At 36.9% G+C, this 23,755-nt stretch overlaps 1 protein-coding gene across 3 annotated transcripts; it reads right to left on the reverse strand.

Moving 5' to 3' along the window:
- Positions 1 to 1,187: 1,187 nt before the first annotated feature.
- On the reverse strand, positions 1,188 to 23,082 carry LOC143889390 (uncharacterized). 3 transcript variants are annotated; one of them, XM_077393567.1, is made up of 18 exons: positions 22,750 to 23,082; positions 21,675 to 21,725; positions 21,110 to 21,167; positions 20,718 to 20,811; positions 20,376 to 20,624; positions 20,126 to 20,264; positions 19,677 to 19,971; positions 16,747 to 16,893; positions 16,522 to 16,636; positions 16,312 to 16,406; positions 11,330 to 11,433; positions 8,462 to 8,499; positions 6,368 to 6,603; positions 4,843 to 4,936; positions 4,325 to 4,515; positions 3,553 to 3,772; positions 2,882 to 3,049; positions 1,188 to 1,619 (listed from the first exon to the last, which is right to left on the reverse strand). In XM_077393567.1, exons 7-18 carry the CDS (start codon positions 19,740 to 19,742, stop codon positions 1,480 to 1,482), a joined length of 1,614 nt encoding a protein of 537 aa, XP_077249682.1. In that variant the 5' UTR covers positions 19,743 to 19,971; positions 20,126 to 20,264; positions 20,376 to 20,624; positions 20,718 to 20,811; positions 21,110 to 21,167; positions 21,675 to 21,725; positions 22,750 to 23,082; the 3' UTR covers positions 1,188 to 1,479. The 3 variants fall into 3 exon arrangements, with proteins under 3 accessions (XP_077249682.1, XP_077249683.1, XP_077249681.1); XM_077393568.1 differs by lacking the exon at positions 20,718 to 20,811; XM_077393566.1 differs by lacking the exons at positions 19,677 to 19,971; positions 20,126 to 20,264; positions 20,376 to 20,624; ... (2 more) ...; positions 21,675 to 21,725; positions 22,750 to 23,082 and adding an exon at positions 18,583 to 18,905.
- Between the last annotated feature and the right edge of the window lie 673 nt (positions 23,083 to 23,755).

The raw sequence follows: 23,755 nt of genomic DNA on the forward strand, positions 1-23,755 counted from the left end.
CTACGCATGGTTCAATCCCTCAGAAGATATTGCGGGATTTCAAATTAATGCCTCGACCTTCCATATTAAATTGTGGGATTCCACATTCACCGTACCCTTAATTGTGTTGGAAAATCATTAAAATCGTTTGGATTACAGAAACTTTTTAAAAACATTTCCTAAACTTTATGCTTTTCCTCTAAGCAAGCTAGAATCTTACCATTTAATTTCCTTAAGGGCTCATTGGGATACCTCATTCATTTGTATTTTGATTTGGATTTGAGTTTTGGATACAAAACACATCAATCATCTTCATTATCATGTTTTAAGAGGGAGGGAGGGAGGGATGTCTCGCTGCTGCCGGAACAACATCGAGGAGCAGTGATGGTTAAGGAAGTTGACATAAATATTGATTTCCAAATAATGTCTCACAGAAAAGATTTGAAAATCATAATTTTTTGCACTGTTGTAGTTGATTTGGAAATCTAAGGATCTGATCCAGTTCAAAATATTAACTAAATCCAAATCTTATTAGTATCCAAACGTGGCCTAAATTACATAATCGAACAAGATTTTCTTAGGTAGCACTCTCTTTTTACTAACATTCCCACTAACAGGTTTCATTGACTCCCTTTTTCTACCATAAAAACCAAGGCCAACCCAGGTCTTAATGGGATTGACTCTAACTAGGGAGTTCCGGGGAAAGGCAATTCTCGGCTGACTTTTGCACCAGAGAACAGTCACGCATGCCCACTTTTCAGCAGATTTTGTCTTATTCGTTTAATTCATCTGAGGTGGCTGCTCTCTCATGCAAAAGTCAGCCGCAAAATGCCTATCCGCAAAATTCCTAAGCAAATCCCATAAAACAAATGTATTTGCTTGGTATATGCCTAATCTTAGGAGTGGCTTGAAGCCCAAGGTATCGGGCACTCTAGGAAATTTTAGGAGTGGCGTTATCATTTCCTAGTTAGAAATTTCTAAAGTACAGTTGGGGCCCACGTATGAAACACCCATTCTGTTGAACCACCGTAGATCGGCCATACCCAAAAATCTTCTATTTTGAAGATCCAACCCATTTCAATCTTTTGGTGTCAGACAAACGGATAGGATTAAAGGTTCCAAAAACTTGACAAATCGGATGGTTGGAATGTGGCAAAACCCATTCATCGTACAATTCAGTAGATGAGTGGCTTGGATCATCAGAACAATGCTTTAAAATGCTGGTCTTTTTTTTTATTTATTTTTTACTCTGTGCAAAACAGTCACCAATGGTGGGACCCACTATCCCAACATCCAGCTCAGCCATAAAATTGTTGCCACCTGGCATAAATGGCCTGTAAAAAATCCCAAGGAACCTAATATCCATCACACCAGATAAAAAGCAACTGAAACAGTAAATATAAGAAAGAAAACCTACAAAAACTGACATCTTCCTAATCCAATTTTACAGTTTATATAGCAGATGTGAAGATGATCTCATGGCTGTGGTAGAAGATCAGCTCAGTCCGTTTTCTTATTAGCCGTTGGATCAGAAACCTGATTATCTTCAGCCTCCTCCCCTCCGAAGCCGAACTCGTTCACTCGTTTCTTGTCAACTGGATAAGCCCACCTCTGGTAGAGATAGATGAGGAAAATAAGATCTGCATTTGAGAGAGAGAAAAAAAAAAACTACACTGATTAGGCATATAAAAACTAAGTTAAAATTCTGCAATTGTTCCATAGCAAAGCAGCAATAATGAAAAGGGTTGGTTTGTGTCAACAATTGGCTAAAGTTACCATTGACCCAAATGCATTCACCCATTACTAAAGAATGCAATTTTCATCTCATGGGTGTATTGGTCAATTCAGAGAAGTTACAACTGTTTTGGTCAATTCATTCATAGGCAAGGAAATTTCCTATGATTCGATGTGAAAATATCACAAGAAAACACACAATCACAGACCCAGATTTTAAATTTCACAATACTTCCCTCACAAGTGAGGGAATGAATGTTTCCCCTTGCATAGATGAATGTATTGACTAGGATCCATGGTCAATCATCTACAAGGGAGTTGTGGTTAACTCGAGAAAAATCATGCCCATGTCCCAAATATACCCCCCTAGCAATGACTGAAATTCCTTCTGTTTCACCTACTCATGCAACATGAATGGAAGGAATCATGATGGATTTTCACAAATACCAACACATACACTAAAAAATGGTGTTTTAAATGATCAAGCAACAACAAGCCCATGTTTAAGTTTTACCAGAATGCCTTCCGCTCAGCCAAGGGATGCATTTTAACTTCCATTCATGTAGCATTATTGTTGATTCAAAAGTTCAGGGTTAATAATTACGGAATTAATAAGCACTCTAAATCCCATTAAAAAACTAATAAGCACTCAAAAACCCATATTTTGGAACTTTGGAATGACCAAACTGCCTCTACACCATCCAAATTTTGGAACTTTGGAATGACCAAACTGCCTCTACCCCATCCAAATGGCCAAAATCTCGACTTGGATTGCATTAAGATCCCTTGTAAACTACTTTTTTGGACTATCAAAGTTAGTAGCCCACCCCAAGCACGACCATACCATGTTGAAACCGTCAAACAATTAGAACTAGCAGATGAGCCATATGACCCACACACACACATTGGTGAACCGCAGCCCTACAAATGGATGGTAAAAACAAAAACGCCAAGGGGCTAAGTTTCCACATGAAAAATCCATTTGATCATATAGTAGTAGTAGTAGAAATAGTACTACTGAATTTATGATGGAAATTGGGGAGTCTACCATCATTCCCCTCAAGTCATCCAGTGAGGGGAAGAACATGTGTCCAATTAGGGTATTTTACCACAAGTGCATGATAGCAATCACGGATGAACAAAATCTCAAAAACTTTTCTGAACTCACCGTCTCGGAAAACAGATAGCCGGTGTAGCATCGGCATTTTGATGACGAAAGCAAAAAGATCGTCAATGATGGTGTTGAGGAATTTGTAGGTCATCTGCCTCCATGGAAGATGAGCAACTGATTTCAACTTATAGTTTATGAACAGTTGCGGGCACATCATAATAAAACCTGCAACATGAAAACAATCCCAACCATCAGCTTTTTAAATAGTAAGGGAAAAACCATTAAAGAATGTTTTCAGAGCTGTTTGGGTTTCGACAGTTCAATTCACTTAGTATTCAAATGCCCAGAAAATCACTGCAGCATAAGCCTTTCGAGTTCAGAGAAGAGTTCCAAGTTGACTTAGACCCTCTTCAAGTCGTAATCAATCGTCTAGTTTTGAAAATTGCTGGAAAATTTTCCCTTCAATGGGGTCGATAATATCCAACATATTTGCTCCAATTTAGAAAATATCTAAAAAATGGAGTATTCTGAATCTCTGATAACTTTGAGAAACAATCAAAACTCACAAGAACCTTTTTTTTTTTTTAAAAAGGCTACTTTAGAACCGAAGCTTCATAGGAATAGTGATATTCTAAAACACCACCACAAGCAAGGACAGTGGGCTCTCTTTATACCTCATTCTATTCAAGGAAACTCCAATTATATTAGGGGAAAAGAAGAAAGATTACCAAACATGTAAACGCAGCTCGTGAAGGAAGAGAGGATCCAAGAATACCAACTCCGGTGGCGCTCATACATGAGAGAATAGACAGAGGAGCAAGCCACGAGAAAGAAGAGCACATACGATAGATATTTCATCGCTAGATCGTCATACTCCTTTGTTTTGTTTCCTGCATACGAATCACGGTCTCGGAATCTCAACATTGGAATCCTTCCGCTTCGGTCAATCTGAAATAAGAAACAGAATAAGATATCCCAATTACACTTGATAGTTCGAGTTTCAAGGCTCTTTGGCCATGTAAGTGTATTTTTGCATGTCTAATGTAGAAATGAGGTCGGATGACAACCACCAAGACTAGCAGACATCTCCATAAAGACATCCAAATCATATAACAAATTGGCCACTGATATTCCCACTACCGTGTTTTGATAATGAGATGAACACAACTTGTCTTTTATTATTTAACCTGTCAAAAGCTGTTCAGCCTATTCCCAAAAAGCTCTCAGCAGCCAATTTAAAAGGAAAAGACAAGGTGAGTTCTTATCATTATAAAAATATGGTAGTGCAAACATCAGTATCCTACAAATTATACCATAATTTTTAAAATATATATATGTGTGTGTGACAGTGGGGATAAAATGTAAATAAAAGTATACCTAGATATCTAGAAATATTACAGAACCACATGGCAAAAGGCAGATCATATTTTCACATATGTAACTAACAAGAAGATGCCAATTTCAAGATAGCTGTCTAAACTCTGTATACAAACATCATACCTCAATGTGCATTGCTTTCCCAATTTTCCAAAACTCAATGCAAACTCCAATACCAGAACTCGCAAGGATCATCCATGAGGTATCATTGTCGAGTAGGTACAGGAAAACAATCAGCTGACAGAAAAAGCTCACAACAACTGATCTTGCTGAAAGTCCTTCCATGGACTTGTTTTTGTTCCAAAACTGAATATCTGCAACAGAAAACAGAAAAGATAATACCCACCAAAACATCAACCAAGTCAAAAGCAAGGATTAAAATTTCAGTTTCGGTTTCGGTCTCAGCTGAAAACAAATTTTCGGTGGAAATTTCAGTGGCAATTTCGGTTTCTGTGGAAATTTAGTTGAAAATCTTATAATTTTGGCCGAGATTTTTAAATTTTGGTTTCGGTTTTAAACTTTGTCCCTGCCAAAACCGAAATTTCGGTCGAAATTTCTGTATTTCGGACGAAATTTAAAACCACGGTCAAAAGGTCAGTGGACTGAAATTGCTGAAATGCTTCAGGATACTGAGTGCATACCGTTCTTAAATGCCAAGAAGTCGAATATAGAATGAAGTAGAGAGACAGCAACCGTAATCATCAGGAGATAAGGATTTCCCTCCAAGAACACCCTCTGACAATAGAACGAACACATTAGATAGTAAGCCAAAAGAAAAGACCATGAAATGTCGCTAAGTGTGCATCTTAGAGCCAGAAGTGATAATAAGCAGATGTGGCAACAGTAAGAAGAAACCAAGCTATTTTTGGATCCAAAGCATCCCAAAATGTGAGATCCTGAAGTGGGAATGAGTCGAATGACACCCTATGCAAATATAACTCGTGAGAGATTAGTGCCCTCTTCCCTTTGCTGGGATCCTAGATGTTCTATTATGTTACATGGATTCTCCTAATTGGGCGAAGAATCCGTGTCCGACATGTCTCTGATTTCAATACTTCAGGATTCTCAAGACACTTTTAAATCTCTTTTGTATGTTTTTTTTTTCTGAATACCACTACCACAACTTTACAATTCCTCATCTTTTGAGTTTTACCCATCGTAATAGTAAGTTTCTTAAATGGAAATAAAGAATTATATCAACTTAAAAATTAAAATTTTCAATATATTATTTGTTATAAGCATGTATTATGCAAAAAAAAAAAAATTTGAGAATTGATTAAAATATTTTGGTGAATCCACCTTCTTCATTCCTTTCACCTTCTTCATGAAAATTTTCTAAAGGATTCATTAGTTGAGTTGAGTTGAGTTGGTGAATCCACGAATCATTCTTTGTGAGTTTTGCCAAATCCGACACTTGATACCCGTGTCGGATTCCGACACTCTTATCCGTACTGATGCAACATAGCTTATGATAATTAGACTGTTAAAATAGCGACCTTCTTCCGCAGCATTAAGAACTAGTCTCTTCTCAAGAAGAGGTTTCTAGCCTTAATAGAAAATAGTTGAAAGAATTTAGTCAACACAATGGTCAAGTTAAAAACAAGGTTTTAAATTTCGACCGAAATCAAATTTCGGGTTTTGGTCGAGAGCGAAATCGAAATAGGGTGAAGACGAAACGTTAAAAAATTTCGACCGAAATTTAAGGGATATCACCAAAAAAAACTGATTTTTATTCATTATTTAATCTTATCCCGAAATTTCAGCTGAAATTATTTCGGAAATTTTGCGGAAATTTTGTATGGGATAAAATATCACGTGATTTGATTTCGATGGATTTGGTCCGAAATTTCGGTTTCGGTGAGGACCGAAACGCATTACGAAATCAAATTTTAAAACCTTGGTTAAAAAGAACAACCCAGTTTCCCTATACCCCACAAAACTCAATTAAGTACTCAAAAATACACAACAGTAAGTTTCTAAGCTCGAACAATTCCTCAACTGAGTTCCAGCTAAACTCAGACTAGGGGCTCATTTTGCCCGCGTTGGGTTTTTTATCACTAAAAATGTGATTCAATGTGATTCAAATAGCAAATGAAGTAAGACATAGGTGATTTTGTGAGATTAGCAAAAAATTTCCATTATAAACAATAATAATGTCATCATTACCTTAAGTTCATCAGTCTCTCCTTCGAGCATGCTTCCATAACTACGGTGAATCTGGAATGATTGGTCAATCTGTAGGAAAAGTTGCCATTTTGTCATGCTGATGGGACCCACATCTAAATGAAGGGGCAATTCTGTCACTGTATCATTGAGTGGTATGAACTTATTCCTTAGTAGCCAAAACTCGTTGAAGAAAACTGTTGGATAGTAGCCCCCTGCACTAGGTTCAACGTTCAAGTCTGCCATCTCAAGATTAAGGAACTCAATGGTACCATTACTGACTTAAGATGATTGACTGATATCTATTTGAAGATCAAGGTTTTAAATTTCAGTTTCAGTGTTGGTTTCGGCCACAACCGCTGAAATTAAGTAAAAAAAATCAAAATTTGAATTTGGCCAAAATTTCGGCCGAAATCTGGACCGACACCGATTAAACGTACTTTTGGTGCCAGTCTCGGCCGAAATCCGAAATTTCGGCCAAAAAATTCAGTATTTCGGCCGAAATTTGAAACCATGTTGAAGATAAAATGTATTTCTAAATGATTGAAATGAACATGTCAGCAAGGGATGGGCATGTTTACGGACTCACAACTGTTTTTTATTCAGATTGTTGTATGTGCTAAGAAAAATAAAAATTGCCATGTAAAGTGGCTGTAACACATTGGTATGTACCATAAACAATAAGCGAAAGAAGGTGTTTCTCGGTAACACAAACTAAAACAAAAGAAGTAATGATTTTCGAGCTCAACTTGATCTTTCCAAAAGTTGGCAATTCAGCTAAATCAATTAAAAATTAGTGCAGAGGCCTAAAATAATCATGCAAAAGAGGTTTCCAGATATCATTATTCAGGGGATGAGGGCAGCAGTAGAAGGAAATGGGAGAATATACAATCATTACTTTTGTTCAAGTGGATCGCTATAGGTTTTCAGATAAATGTTTGTAATTAATAAACCCCCTCACTGCTGGTTTTTGAGCTCAACTCGGTCTTTCCAAAGCTTGGCAATTAAGCTAAATCAATTAAAAATTAGTGCAAAGGCCCAAAAGAATCATGTAAAATGAAAAAAAAAAAATGTGCTAGGTATTGCTAATTGCAGAAGGAGATGAGAATGGGACAATGTACCATAATTTTTTCTGATACTTTGTTCAAGTAGATGGCTAGGGGGCTTTCAGATAAATGTTTGCAATCAATAATTCGCCCTCACCCTCCACCCAAAAAAAGAGTTTTTTCTCCTTTCTCTTAATAAAATATGTAAATTGGGATCGATTACGCGACCTGGTTGAGACATTGAGCTACCTTATGTTTGAGGTATGGAGCAACCCTAAAAAATCCCACATCTTTTTTTTTTTAAATGGTAGCCAAATATATTAAAAGAAACGACCGAGATGGTCAAGATGCAAAGCAAAAGAAAGAAAAAGGAAAATGAGAGAAGATACAACAAAAAAAAATTAAGGGGGAAGAGCATCGAAAAGAGATAAAGCCTCCTTTGATACTCCATCTCTCGCGAGGCGATCAGCCACTTGGTTAGCTCATTAAATAAAAGAAAAAGGTAAGACTAAAAGGAAACTGAAAAATAAGAATTTTGGTTTTTTTTAATAGTATGATACAACTCAGTTTCATCCTTACATAAGCTCAGTTGAGTTTCAGGTTTATGAAAGAAACCTGCATGACAATCACGAATTCTGATCTCATAACAACAGGCAGGGTAGATGCTAGCCGAGTCGCTTTTTTTCACAACTACGCAATTTTCTATGACTCAATGCTCAGCCTCGGTCAAAAGGATAAACATTGCAGAGTACAAAGTACCATGTAAAAAATGATGCACATTGGTGTGGGACAAAAAAGACCTACAAATTTATCGTTCATAATGGAAAAATTGTCCCACAATTGTATTTTGCATATAAAACTTCACCTTCAAACGACTTACATGACTTGTAGTCACTGAAAAGATACAAATCTAATATTAATTTTTAAAATCGCAAATATCCAAATAGCAAATAGTCATCCAGCAAGCACCCAACGAAAGTCACATTTGAAAGTTATGTAGAAAAACACCTCGAGAAACTGCAAGTCAGTTTAGTTGAAGAATCAAGGATACAATCAGCTATATTTGGTGGAATTGCATTATGAGGGTACCTGTAAAAAAGCAAATAATCATCCATCTTCCCATATGAAAATATGAAATAGTATACAAACATTAACCCCCTGTTCGGATACGTGGATTTCAGAATTCAAGTTTTAGTTTGAAAGCAGTGTAAAATTCTGGAATTTACAATGGAAGTAGGTTGCAGATGTGGGGGAAAGTAGGTTGCAGATGAAGGGTTTAAGTAAGAAATCCAGGTTTTAGAAATCTCTCCCCCATCCTGAGATTTCTATAACCTGGAAACAGCAGCGATCTCCTACTCTCTCACTCAACGGAAAGAAGAGCGAGAAATCAGAAAACGATGGACGCTCTCCTACTTCTCCCGTCTTCCATCCACGATTTTGAGGAAATCCAAGATTCTAAAATCCGAGTATCCAAACGGCCCCTAAAGGAGAAGGAAAGTACAGAAAGAATGTGCAGATATGCTCTTCCTTGTTAAGAACTTAAATATAAAATCATAACCTCAAACGTGGAGATGTTAAAGCTCTAAAAATATCAATTGTCGGGGCATTAGCAAGCATACAACAAAACCGGTTGACAAAACCAACACTATCTCTGTGTGGGTCATCTTTGATAGACATCAGACATCTATTTGTTAGAATCAATAAAACAACTAAATTTAGCAGCTGGTTAGAGTAAAAATCTCCTTTAATTTCTCCCAATTAACAATCCTCTATAAACTTAATGTGATCCTCCCAAAACCTCCTTGTACTGTGTACTATATTTTTCTTCTATTTTGATTTGTATGGTTGTGTATTGAATTCCTTATTGACTGTTAGGTGTAAAAGGGTTCTTAGATGGATTATCAATAACGGCAAAGCGGAATAGTGTGGTATAAAATTTATGAGGGAAGTGATTGTCTATTAGTATTTTTCAGTAAGTGAGAACTTTATGTTCCTAGGTCAGGAGTACATTGGAAAGTTTAGGTGTGATCCCTGTGGAAGGGTCAAGATTTGCTTTTGAATTGCCTGTACCAATCCTCGAAGCCTCAACCCATAAGGTTTAAGGAAAGTTCCAAGCCATCGTGGCAGAGGAGAGAATTGGAAAGGGTCAGGCTTTGCTCTTGGTCAAATCTTTCTTAGAGCTTTGAAGGGGTATTCCTTCCACATGTTTCAAAGCGGATCGGTGGGTGGGTGTTGGGAGGGTATCCCTCCAAGTGCAGACGCTTTCACGGAGCTATAACAACAAACAATATCTTGAGGTGTGACCATCTAAAGAGTAGAAATACAGTCTAGCAAATACGTGTTTGACATATAGATGAAGTTAATCATCTACTCATGCATTGTGTATGGCCCAAAAGATCTGGAATGATTCTTCATTGAGTTTTCAGGTTGAGTTAGGTCTTCCCTAGTTGAATGGAAGAGTCATTTTAAGAATGGCAGTAGGACCTTTAGACACTAAGGACCATATTATTAGGAGAAATGAACTCCATGGCATTCCTTGGGTTAGTTGTAAACTTGTAATGAGAATAGTAACTAAATCTTTGACAACAAATGTTACCCGAACATGGAAAATTTTCGGAAGGATACAAGATACGATCATTCGAGATAGAAGAGCTAATAATTAAAAAAAAAAAGGGATTTACTTTGGGCGGTGCGGAGTGGGCTTTTTCAGGCCGTATCAGATACTCAAATGAGGCAAAAGCCACATTTTCTTGTAGAAGGTCCAAGATTTTTCATAATAAGTCTAATATGGTGAATTAAAGGCAGAGGTGGACTCTGGCAATGCTATAACTTAGGCTTCAAAAAATGCTCAAGTTGTTGGACATTATTGAATATCCCTCATAAATTTAGGATTTGTCTTACAGTTTAGTGGTGGCACTCATCCATTCTCAACAAAAGCCAAATGTCAAAACAGGGTGTTTTTGCCCAGGGAAGGGATTATCCATTCAAAGCTTCATATTGGGAAACTTTGCCCTTCTGGTAGTATTATTTTCCTTTTGACAAATATGCCACTCATCAGGGGGAAAAAGAAAGGAAGCAAAAAAGAAAGCCATGTAACTTATTTTGTTCTCCCTACACATTAATGTCAGCATTTTCAATATCAATGACATTGAGATTAGGCACCTACACTACATTATTTAACCCAATATACATTTTATGTATCACATCCCAGTGTTCAAAAACTCCTTTGACTAAAAACTAAGCCCAATTGACTAGGTTTGACAGAGCCTAGGTACCTAGTCCGTACTCTGACTTTATAAAAATAAAAAATAAATTGATCAAGTCGATCACCATCCGATCGTTTCTATACAAGTAGCAAATTTTTCATCGATCTGGATGAGTTGAACTTTGAAACTGAAAAACAATCTCCAAGTAAGCCCAAGTCCTTTTCATACTGTTGCCTGCATCTTACTTTTACATACCATCAAACATACAGGGTACCACTGCCAAATCTCCATAAGATGAATTACATGATATTGTGAAACCTCGTATATAGCTTTTGCAGTCATATTTCACAAGCATTCACTTTCATACTAGTATACTACAGAAAGTCGGCATAAATACCAATATAATGGAGCTATACATGAGACCAATAATTTCGCAGAGTATCTGAATATCTACTCAGCGTGAAAATATATGGACCTCAAGAGGTATAAGTAGTTGTGGCATCACCTGCGTTCTTACTTTTTATATAAAGACAGATTTCACAGAAAATGTGAATAAAGACTCAACGTGAATGCTATTTCAAAAAAAAACAAAGACTCAGCGTGAACATATGGTCCTCAAAGTATACATATGTTGTGGCATCATCTGTATTCTATTTATATAAAGCCAGATTTCAGATAACAAAAATGCAATTTGACAGCATTAGTAACCATACCTTGTAAAGTCATCAACTAGATTAATTGTAATATTTGGTTTCCAATATGAAATCCATTCAGTAGGGCCATTATCTTCAGCATCAATCTGACTCTCATCCATCACCTACAACAACCACCCACAAACCATCAGATTGAAAGGAAAAGGAAAAAGAAGATAGCATTTGAGAGACAAAAATAATATGGATAGGGAAATTTGACAAATAAGTCAAATGACAGAAATATTTATTTTATCTTGTATGAAAAGAAAGCAAACCAATTTAATATATCTACAGTTAAACAGCTCCACAACAAGCACTATGAAGAAAAGTGTAAATGTGTGCACATGTGCCCACAGATAAGTTTTGCCAGTTTTTGGAAGCCCAAAGCACCATAGAAATAAATGAGAACCACGAGAAGGAAATTAAGAGCATTGTATCAAGTGGCATTTAAAATATGATGAGACATTAGCTCCAGTGGCAAAAATGATGACTGTAGATTCGTGAACGTGATAGTTACCTCGAGATCAGGTCATCTTCAATTGGATGTCAAACACAGATTTTTGCCATGTTTAATTGAAGGTGTGTATATCTCAAACCCCAGGCATAAAATCCTTGGTCCTAAATTTGAAAGTAAGCTATAAGGGCCTTATATCAGTTAAAACAAGCACTTCCTCTGCAGGTTGAGAAATTAGTCATGTTACAATCCAGGTAGGCGTAGTGATCCAAACAGTCTATATGGATGAGTTAACACTTCTATATATGTTGATGGCTTTATCAATCTCCCGGATGTTTTTAGATCACAATCATGAAATTTTTTTCTAAAGGATTCATTTAGCCGACCCCAACTAGTTTGGGACAAAGGCTTTTTTGAGTTGAGTTGAGAATCCTAGATGAAGGATGTGTTACTTTTTCTTCTTTTGAATGGTTGCAATTTCATTCAAAAGAACATAAGACTGAGATGGTCAACCAAAAGTACAACTAGAGGATTTAAAAAAGCATAAGGAAATACAGAAGAATAACAACAATCAAGGGGGAAGGAAATCGAACACCTCCAAACCCTGTCTCCCGACCCCTTCCCTGGCCACTCTATCGGCCACACTGTTAGCGGCCCGTCTAACATGGGTGAAAGTGATTGAGGAGCTGTGTTGCATGGATTCTTTCCAAAGCCCCCCCCCCCCCCCTGCCAATTCCGTGTCGACATGTCTCCACACACGAATTGGACATGGATTCACGTGGGACACACCAAGATTCTTATCCTCTTTTAATAAAAACCCTAGCGCCTTGACCCTAGAACATCGACCCCCTTCCTTCTTCTTCAATTCTCTTAATAAAAACTCTACGGCTTCATCCCCAAATTTTTCATAACACACACATATACATTTATTTAGGTTGCTGGAAATATAATTTTTAATTTTTAATTTTTAAAATTTTATTTAATTTAAAAATTACCGAATCCAAGAATCCTACTTTTTGGGTTTCGCCGAATCCGACGCCTCGAATCCGTGTCGGATCCCGACACGACACGACACGCGAATCCGAATCCATGCAACTTAGTTGAGGAGCCTTCTATCCAGTCTTGAATCTTGTCAAAGTATTGGATGAAACTCCATGGTGGCACGACCGTCCCTCTAAACCATCTAATCACATTCATAGAATCTCCTTCTACGATCGTCCTGTCTAATAAGTCTGTATTTAAATATCGCATGCCTTGATATGCAGCCCTGACTTCCACCTTGCTTGCATCAGTTCTCCCAATGGTGTACCTGAAAAGGCCCAAATAACTTCACCACTTGAGGCTCTCAATAGTCCTCCAATGCCTGCGGGACCAGGGTTACCCATGCTAGAGCCATCGAAATTTAGCATGAAAAACGCACTTATCAGGGCCTGCCATTCTTGGTTAATCAATGGCCGCCTTTCACACTAGAGTATACCTCCTTCCAACCCAACCATAGGTTGTACGCCAAGATAAATTTGAAGGAGGGAAGAATCCTCACCCAAGCAATTACCGAAGCTATTACTTTGATGAATAAGTGAGGAGATTAGCAATCCCTTCAAAAACTCTTGTCTATGTGTTACTTACGACCCATTTCACAGTATTTAGTCATTTAATTGGAGATTTTTTTACAATCAAAGTCTACCATAACAACCAGATTGCAAATTATGCGCCAATTTGTATTGAACATTGAACCTGACCCTATCTCACTTCACTGCAATATATAATATCATCTGAGTAAATAGGAATTCTGACTGCTCTCTCTCTCCCCCAACCCACCCACCCACACCTACGCACAGATACAAAAAACGGCTGGGGTTGACTGTCGATGCTATAGTTGATCGAGTTAGGAGCTAGGATTCTCAATAGCCGCCACTAAATTTATTTATGTTTTGGGGGAATGGTAATAGCCGCCACTAGTTATTGAATCTTTTGTGGTTTTTCATTGATTTCATGGAAATGAAAATCACAACGGATTGTTTTAAGTACAGCACAGAAGTTGAGTATCATGATATTTCGTCTGCTTGCAATGATATCATATATGCTTAGTTGCGTACTAGCATTGTCAGGTGACCTGGATTTTTATCTTTCTACCTCGATAATATTTAGTCCATCAAAATTGCACATAACCCTGCATTTCCTGAGCGAACCAAGCACAATAGGTATTTTGGCATTTTTTTGAGATAACATCTTCAATAGCCAAATTTTCTTGCACATATTTTTTATTTTGAACAATAACAAAAGGAGTTACTAAAACAAACAAACATTACACGCCGGTTAGAGCATGGCCAATTTCTAAATTCCACCTTCTCTAACTAGATTTTCAGTCACCTCATTGGCTTCTTCAAGAACATGCACAAAAGATACTAATCGAAACTAACATCTCATCTATAACATGAGCAGTTCTCCAAAAACCTAGGTCGCAGGATGTAGCCCAAGAAAGAAGAATATCTTTCTCAGGCAATTCCTCTATAACTCCCGCATAAAGAAACAGAGACCAATTACCTCTGTCATTTTTTATTTTTTTTTAATGGTATCAGATTTCATTCATAAAAGGATGACCAAGAAGGTCAGCACCGAAAATACAAGAGAACACAGTCGGAAAGAGAACAGCAAGAGAACTACAACAAAAGGCTCAAATCAAGGAGGCAAAAAATCAAACAACTCCAGGCCTTGCTTGTTTACGCCTTCCCTAGCCAGGCTGTCAGCCACGCTATTGGCTGATCTTCTAACGTACATGAAGATAATCAACAAGCCAACAATTTTATCAAGAATCTCATCAAAGAGATGAGTGAATCTCCAAGGAGGGACCGGAGATCCTCTAAGCCATCGGATAGTATTAAGGGAATGACCCTCCACTATTACCCTATCCAGGTCGTCCCTTTCCAAAAAAAATTCCCCTGATGGACAGATCAAACCTCAGCCTTGCATGCATCCGCTGTCCCGATGGGCCTTGACAATGCCCACGAAACTCCTCCCCTAGAATCTCTAAGAACTCCTATACCAGTGGGTCCAGGATTACCCAGACTAGAAGCATCGAAATTGAGTTTTAACAACCCATGAGAGTGGGGCTGCCATACCTGCTCAATAATGGTCCGCCTCTCAACACTGAGGCAGACCAATTACCTCTGTCAATTTTTTTTCATTTTTTAATGGCTAAAATTACCTCTGTCATTGTAATCTTTAATACCGATCGGAAACAAAAATTTATAATATTGATTGTTGGATCAGCTGGAACATTTTTTTTTTCTACAGATAATATAGACAATCATCCATAATGGTTTAACAAGATCAAGCGCCTGCTATTATGCGTTGTCACGGATGTCAAAAACAGTAAGCTTCATTCTAAACATAGATAATTCATGTTTCGAAAGCTAATGATGGTGCCACTTCTTTTACTTTTTAACTTATTTAAGGAATTGACATTAATATTTTGTGGAAATATGGGGTTTTTTGTTATGGGGTAACAAGGAATCAAAATTTGGACTTCGACCTGGACTTTGGACTTCAATCCCCATCGTAACCGGCACGTGTCGGTTGAAGTTTAAAACCATGGGTTACATTCTAGGCCATTGGAATTACAAACTCAAAGTAAGGGGTTTTCTTAATAAATTTCTCGTTTGAAGGAGTTGTCGATCAAGACCATTACGGATAAGTAGACTCGGAGGATGTGATCACATGGGTTAAGTGATCAATTTCGAGTCCATGGAAATTATAAATGATTCATCTTAGAGGGAGTTGACCCGTTCATATAAGCATATTCCAAGAACTGCAAACATTCTAACCAGAGATGCAACTTGGATCAGGTTAGGTTGAGTTTTTCCTAAAAATGAATTGGAATCAACCCGAACCTGACCCGATTTTATGGTAAAAGATCAACCTGAATTCCCAAAAATCGATCCGAGGCTAGCTAGAGTTTTCGATCAAGTTGAACTTCAAATGATCCAAGTCTTTCCCTTTGAGAAACTTTTGGTTTTTTGATATTTCTTTCGGAACTTTCCTCCCCAACAACCACCACCCACCACCACCACTACACTCTCCCCATCTTCTTTGTAATTTGCATTTATTGAAATCTAAATATAATTATTTGTGGCAAACACTAGCAGTGGGGCCCATTTGATAGCCAATAGAAACCCACTTAAAGTTTCAAGCGCACCAAATTTACGTACGCTTAAGCGTTCAATCTTTTTTCTCATATATATATATATATATATATATATATATATATATATATATATATATATATATATATATATATACCAAACAAGTATACAAAAAGGGATCATTACCAAGAATATAACAAGGTCAAAATATAAATGGACACAATTGTGAGATTCTTTCTCATCAAAAAACATGTTGAAGCCCAAGAGCAAACAAGAATTCATCCAGAAATGGAAATGCTTATATATGACTATGAGTCATGTGAAATGTGGTCATTGAGACTTCACAATCAATTAATAATTAAGACACTCATTCGCTGACATACATAATACTAAAAGAAAGAACAAACCTCAGAGACCAATTTGACCTCTTCAGACCGTTTGGAATTTCCTAACAAGTTCTTCTTCTTATCTGCTTTTGGCTTGGGAAGATATACCACAACAGCTGAAATTGGGGGACGGGGAGAATCCCAATCAATGTCAAACTCTTAAGCCATCACATGTTGACAAATTAATGAAATGGCAATTCTATAATGACCACTCAGAGGGACTACACTTACGATTTGTCCTCCCAAAGGCAGAAAATGGCTGGTACTCAGGATCACTAGGATCTGGAGGATAACCCGAGCGAGCAAAGAAAACATGGGCATAGAGGCTCCCATTGTGCTTCAAACCCTGGAAAATACACAAAACACAAGATTCAAGATTTTATATGGTGATAGTTAATCATTCAGACAGTCACTAAAGAAAAAGGGGCTAAGTTTGAACATTCCAAATAGCAATACCTCAGATGGAAAATACTTCAAAGAATAAGACCTAGTGCTAGCTGATCCCCAAACTGCAAATGGTATATTTGTCTCATGCCAAACAAGGGCACCCTCATTGCCAAAGTCATTGAACTTTTCATGTTCAGAAAGAAAAACCCACATGTCCTGGTCAATAACAAAATGGCAATTGGCTTTAACTTGTGAACAGAATAAAATGAGAAGCATATGAAAATAAGGAATAATAACACGTCAGCATAAACAAAACAATCATACAGAACATCAGACGAGGACTATAGAACGAGAATGACAATAGGTTTCAGAACTATAAAAAAAATAGAAAAACAAACTATTATAGGATCAGATCTTATTTCAAAAGAGAAATGATGACATTAGGTAGAAGTTAGAAGTTAGAAAAGGTGGGTCTCCCAAAGTTATAACCAGGGAAAAGGACAAAACGGAACTCGCTTAATTTGTCATTTGCTAGGTAATAGATATCATAGAGAAATTTCCATTTGTTAAGGAAATATATACCATACATTACTCAGCAATTTTAGAGACTATCAGAAACCAAAAGTGATATTGATGCAAACAGAAAATCATGACACTGGATATTTAATACTGAAATCTAGAAGCACATGCTACACAAACGAAAGATAAAGCACTTCTGACAATGTAAAGAAGTCCATAAAATATTTTCAAACAGTCTACGCACGCCAATGAGTTAAAGGAGAGACTGGTCATTGTAATTTCTTATACTTCATAATGACATTGTACTTTTTATTGACTTTACTATTCCAAACATGTGCAACAACAAAAGTCACTAGGTGTTCTATGTGAATAGGCCAAAATGGATGGCATTTCCCAAAGTTTCATCTTAAATTTTTCTGCAATCATATCCTCTAATGAGCACACTCTGGATGTCAGATTCAAATTCAATATAATCTTTAAGCTTTACGAGCATTGGTGGAACAGAAAACACCATGCCTACTTTTGCAACACCAACTGGTGAGTACGATCCACACGATCCGGGTAGGACTGAAACCATTCAAATTTGACGTGTAAGCCTTTTAACAACTCAATTATTCGATTGGAATTGCATCTAGATGACATGTTTCCACCCTGAGCTATGATGCCAAATCTGACGAAGGACGATCGAAGAAATGACTAATACTTTACTCTAATACCAAACTAATGTATGACATATCTAAGGAAGGGATGCTAATGGGTAAAAAGGATAAGTGAAAATAGGGTTTTGGAACCTAAAATATGTGTGGTTGGATAGAAAAATATTTCTACTAGGTTTAGCGTAGGTTTGGAAGAAACAAAGACCCCTAATGTTCCCAACGACAAGTTATTCTATAGTGTTATTCCATTGATTTAGTTTCCTATCAGAGAATTTCCATAAAATCAATAGGGTTACTTCTATACACATATAACTTGCATCAATAACCATTTAAAATCATTAACTAAGCATCTTTTCAACATACACATGAAAATTCAATGGCTGGGTCAGTTTACAGGATTTCACTAATTAGACAGGTAAGCATGAGATAAAAGTAAAGTAAGTAGATAAGGGTGTTCTCAAGGCAATGAAACGTTCAAACCTAAGAAAAAAATAATAATAATTAACATTGAATAAACTTCTTTTTTATAAAATTATAATTAGTGATAGAAAAAACAATCAGATGAAGCTTTTTCTAGACTTTCCAACATCTAATCGAATAATTAGAGTAGAAAGAAAAGAAAAGAAAAGAAGAAACTATTTTTTGAATATTATGAAAATTAAAAGAGGAGAGAGAAGAAATTCGATGAAAACATAGAGAGAGAGAGAGAGAGATGGGTATTTGTTCAGACCAAAGGCTCGCCCTTGTGGAAGAGATTGGAGATCTGTTGAGAGGGGTCAGAGGGTTTTTTGGGCGAGAAAATCTTCATGGCGAAGTACCATATCACAGCCATTCGTATGATTCCAGTAATACTCTGCCCGAACCCTGGTTGAGGCCGCTGTTGAACAGGACCCGGACCCTGACCCTGACCCTCACCGGCCGGTGTCGCCATTGCCCGATCGGATCTCAAACGAAAACACGCAGAGAAAAGGGGAGAAAAAGCGGGATATTTGTGGGAAGGAGGAAGAGTTTATTTATTTGGAGTAAACAAAGAAAAGAAATAGATTTGGAATTCAGTCTAGAGTACGTCTCTCTTGGTAATAGCATTAGCGGTAGTGATGAATAATGACCAGCGGTACCCCTTTAAATATCACTGACCTTCTTTGTCTTATTCTTACCGTAGGCTACCCAATGAGGGTGTTATTGGTTATTTTAAGTAGCGAAATAGGCCCAAGAATCAAATCCGCACGCCTTTGTTTCAATAATGGCAGTCCGCTCTTTCCCTTGGCACGCGAGGCATCTTAATAAAATGACCTTCGTTGCCTTCCTCAAGCGATATTCCGTGCATGAGATAAAGGACTACAAAAATCAAATTTACATTTGGTTAACTAGGAAAAGGGCACGTGCATTGCACGTGAGACTGAGGTATTTTACGACATAAAAGTGCAGGAACATGTTTATTTTACAACATCAACACTGGGTTAGCCGGCCAACAAAAACGAGATGGCCAATCGCCTTGTGAAGATTCAAGAACTACATTGGATCTATGTGAAATCTGTTGAAATCTTTCCCTTTTAAGAGAAAAATATTCTATTGGTGAGAGATTTTAGGTGAGGGAGAAAGAGAGAGACGCTCGAATGAACGAATCACACCTATTTTGCATGGTATCCATCTCCACTCTTATTTCCCGCAAATATTCCACCACACGTTTCCTTTTACGCCACCAATGGCTAGCCAAATGCTAGAATCAGCCAAAAAGGAATGAAATACCAATTCCTATTTCCAATTCCAGCAATCCAAACGAGCCCTAAGGAAAATGGCAGACGGGAATGAGAAAACGCAAACCTTTCGATTAGCAGTGGAGTCCCATAGCTGCACCTCAGAACTGTTGAAGCTCACAAAAAGTCCCATAGCTGCTCCTCAGAACTGTTGAAGCTCACAAAAATATGTTGTCCATCAAAAGCCCAACTCACACCGGTAACATGACCATTCTCATCATTCACGGACATGAGCTCCGATATAGACCTATCGGGAGCATCCCACAAGTACACAGTATTTCCAATGTTACTACTCCAATTCAGCAAGTTCAAACAGTAGCCATCTACAATCTTTGGGGCATCTAATGTCCTCGCTGTAGTCTCTAAGGTCATAAAAGGATGATCAGTAAAAAAAAAAATGTGAAACAACAAAGTACTTCAAAAACAATAAATCCCAAAAGAAAACATGAATAAAAGAAGCATAAAAACAAGAAAGAAAGAACATAAGAGAATAGCATAAGCGAAAGAAAACCCCACTTGTGGAATGTATCTGTGAGACTTTGAGGACTTTGTTTGATGGAAAAGAACATTGTCATAATAGGCTTCTTTTTTTTTATTCCAAATGAAAGCTCTCTACCATCCATCTCTAAAAGTCCCTCATCACATCCATAAAGCTCTGTTGCCAAAATGTAAATATAAATATTATATTATGTTATAGAAGATTATATTCATGATAGACAATAATAATAATAAAAAGGATCAAAAGGAGAATGATGTTCATAAATACCTGGGTAGCGGTTATGGAGTGAAGTTCCCCTTTTCTTTTTATCCATAACAGATTGGTAATAAAAGGCCATTGATATTTGTATCACCATATTTGTATGTTGATGAGAGCGGGAAAGGATAAGTGCACTCTCTTCGTTGACGAACATACACACACATATCTATATGTAGGTATCCAAAACGGCCAGAAAAACCTATGTGGAAGAACCGCACACCCCATTTTTTTGTTTGTATGTTGATGAGAGCGGAAAATCTGCAGTTTGAGCTAAGAAAAACCTATAAGCAAGATATCTCATTTAAACAAAGGGCGATGATAAATTCGCACCCCTTGTAGGATAATACGCACCCCTTTAATGCAAATTGATGTGGCAGACTTTAAACAAAGGAGCCATCTTGGAATCTAACTTGTGTTTTGTTCCTTGTATTTTTTCATGTTGAACCTGAAAAAGCATTTTCATGTTTCCACTTTTATGGCCAATTATTAAAGCACACATATCTATATATGGGTATCCAAAAACCCCTAAAAACCTATCAGTAAGAAGCACACACCCCATTTTTTGCTTGTACTCTAATGAGTGCTGGATATGTGCAGTTCGAACCCACAAATAGCTATCACCAAGATATCTCATTTGAACAAAGATAAGATTGTAGACCAATGAACGCATGTAGTTTGACTTTAATCTTTAAATGTTCTAATGTTAAAATAAAGAAAAAGATGTTAGAAGAGTTTAAAATTACCTGCCATCTAAGTAAGGCTCTGCTTGGATGGGAAACAAAGTTGTCTGTTTGCTCCTTGCTGAGAAATGACAGAAGAATCCATGAGTGGCAAAAAGAATAAACAAAAATAGAAGGGTTTAATAGATGCACACAAACCCTTAAATTTATCATTTTGGATTTATTTTTTTATTTATGTAACTGTAAAAGAAGTCAATAAACATGTGTACTGAAAAATATGAGCAACTAAAAAAGAACGGTAATTATGATGTCAAAAAAAAAAAACGGTAAGTAAAAAAATGGAAATTATGACGTAAAAAAAAAACGGAATTAATTTTCATTAATGCGTGCAATCTTGTAACTATTTTCTTTCTCTATATGAATACATTTGCACTAATTGCATTTTGATCATGCATATCACTGTGCTTCTTATATCTGTTATGTGAAAATGACAGATTTTAATGGCTAGAGAAACATAAAGTTCAGCACAAAAATAACAGCTGGAAAGGTATTGGGGTTTTGTTTTGATTTCCGTATCTTGGAGGAAACTTGCTAATCGAAAGATCATATACAACTTTCAATCATATACCATAGATTGCCGAAATAGCTTTTCGCCTCTTGTGAGTCATGACAGGTGTACCTAGAAAACAACAATTTAAATTCAAAGTTAATTGGATATAAATTTAATATTCTGCGGTATAAATGAGCAATCCAAAATCCCTAATCTACCTCTTCAATGACACATGAACTCGGTAATTCTCCTAATGTCCCTCGCATGAGAACTATAATGAAAAATGTAGGAAATCCTAAGTACTACAATGAAAACTGTGCACAGGGTGTTGTTAATTTGATTCATACGTGTTTAGAAATGAAGCCCACAAAGTGGAATAAACTAAAATTGAAGGAAGAAGGATTCCAGCAGAATATCACATTGTGCAGATGGAATATGATCCATGTCCTGGGTCTCTGCTTCAAAGAACTATTACATGAAGAATACCAAAGGCCATACCAGGTTCTTCAATGGTCATATAAATTCAGTTCATTGATTCTTTAATGTTAATAAAGTCAGTTTGTTTTAAAGAATTAAATAAAAACAAAGGAAAAAAGAAATGAACTTATTGGAAGGTGCAACAAATGGCAACAACCCTATCTTACCTACTGAAAGGTCATCAGAGAAGTGAAAACCCAGCAAGAGACTGTAATCGATAAACTTCTCTGCTTCCAAGAATTCAGGTACATGAAATCTTATTCCTAGTGGAGCAGATCAAGATATTAAGGATAGTGCTGCTATGGAGACCGATTTGGGGACCTAGAGTGGAACCGCACAAATTGTTACATGCCACATGGCATGGGAAGGGTGGTTATGCCATTTAAGGGGAAAATGCCAAAAAATAAGGAACCAGGATTGCTAAGTTGTGAAAAGGCTATTAGTTCAGTTCCACTCTAAGCCCCAAATCTTTCTCCATATCATTATTCTATTAAGGATCATGGAACTACAAGTATGCAAAAGGATGAGCATAGGAGGATTTATTTATTCATAATATAATTTTTTGGCTGAAACATAAACGAATCAGAATAAACAAGTAGAAACAATATTGACTATCTTAGCAACAACCATACAGCCCAAATTCATAGAAACGAAAGAGAATGTTGAAGAACATTACCGCCACTTCCATTGGAATCATCCCATATAGGGTAATGAATACTATTGTTTGGAGGTTTGATTAACTTTTCCCTAATTTGCTCTTCAGCTTCGTCTCTGGAAGACAAAAACTTTGTTGGACTCTTGATTTGAGGAATATCGTCAAACAGTTTGCAGGCATTTTTGCAAAGGAAGTTAAATGACAGACAATATTTTTGCACGCATTCTCGTTTAACATCTGTCAAAAAGAAGACTTTCTAACGTTAGCTGCATCATTTTATTTGAAGACTATTTACATTTAGAGAAAATTCAAAGTAGAGGACAATGCAATCCATCTGGTTTTTTACTATGTTGCAGGGGGGTTTTCAAAGATAAAGGGAAAAAAAAAACATAACCAAAAAATCAGAAAATCTTACCAATATTCTTTAAAATGTATACGGAAAATCATACACAATCAAACCTTATTTGCAAAGAACCCCATTAATTCTAAAACCTTTTGTGCAAATAACTTTTTAGAGATATCAAAAGAAGCCCTGAGCTTGTTAACCATTTCGAGGAAAATGGAATTAAGTATTCTGGATGGAAAAGGCTGCAGGGAGTGGTATTCTTGGGTGTACCTGTAAATCGGTAATGAAATATGTAAATGAGAGAGAGAGAGAGAGAGAGAGAGAGAGAGAGAGAGAGAGAGAGAGAACATTAATATATAAATAAACCCATTTTCTAAATTTGTAGAGACTCGATCTTCACAGCATTCATAAATTAGTAAACGGATGCATTAAATTCCGTTGATTTGTTTAGAGTGAAGACGCTTTTGAAACAAAAAAAAAGAGACTGAGAGAGGGAGAAAGAGGGAGAGAGAGACTGAGAGAGGGATTGAGAGACGGAGAGATTCAGAGATAGTGAGAGAGGGAGAGGGAGCATACCTGGAAAAATTACAGGTAAAATGGTTGACATGAGAGAGCGTTTTGAAAATGGTTGAAATGAGACGATGGTACCAAAGTAAACCCGCCAGACAAAAAGCACGCATG

Source organism: Tasmannia lanceolata, unplaced genomic scaffold (assembly GCF_043159265.1).
Source record: "Tasmannia lanceolata isolate RefF3 unplaced genomic scaffold, GAP_Taslan_0.1 ptg000013l, whole genome shotgun sequence".
Classification (NCBI taxonomy): domain Eukaryota; kingdom Viridiplantae; phylum Streptophyta; class Magnoliopsida; order Canellales; family Winteraceae; genus Tasmannia; species Tasmannia lanceolata.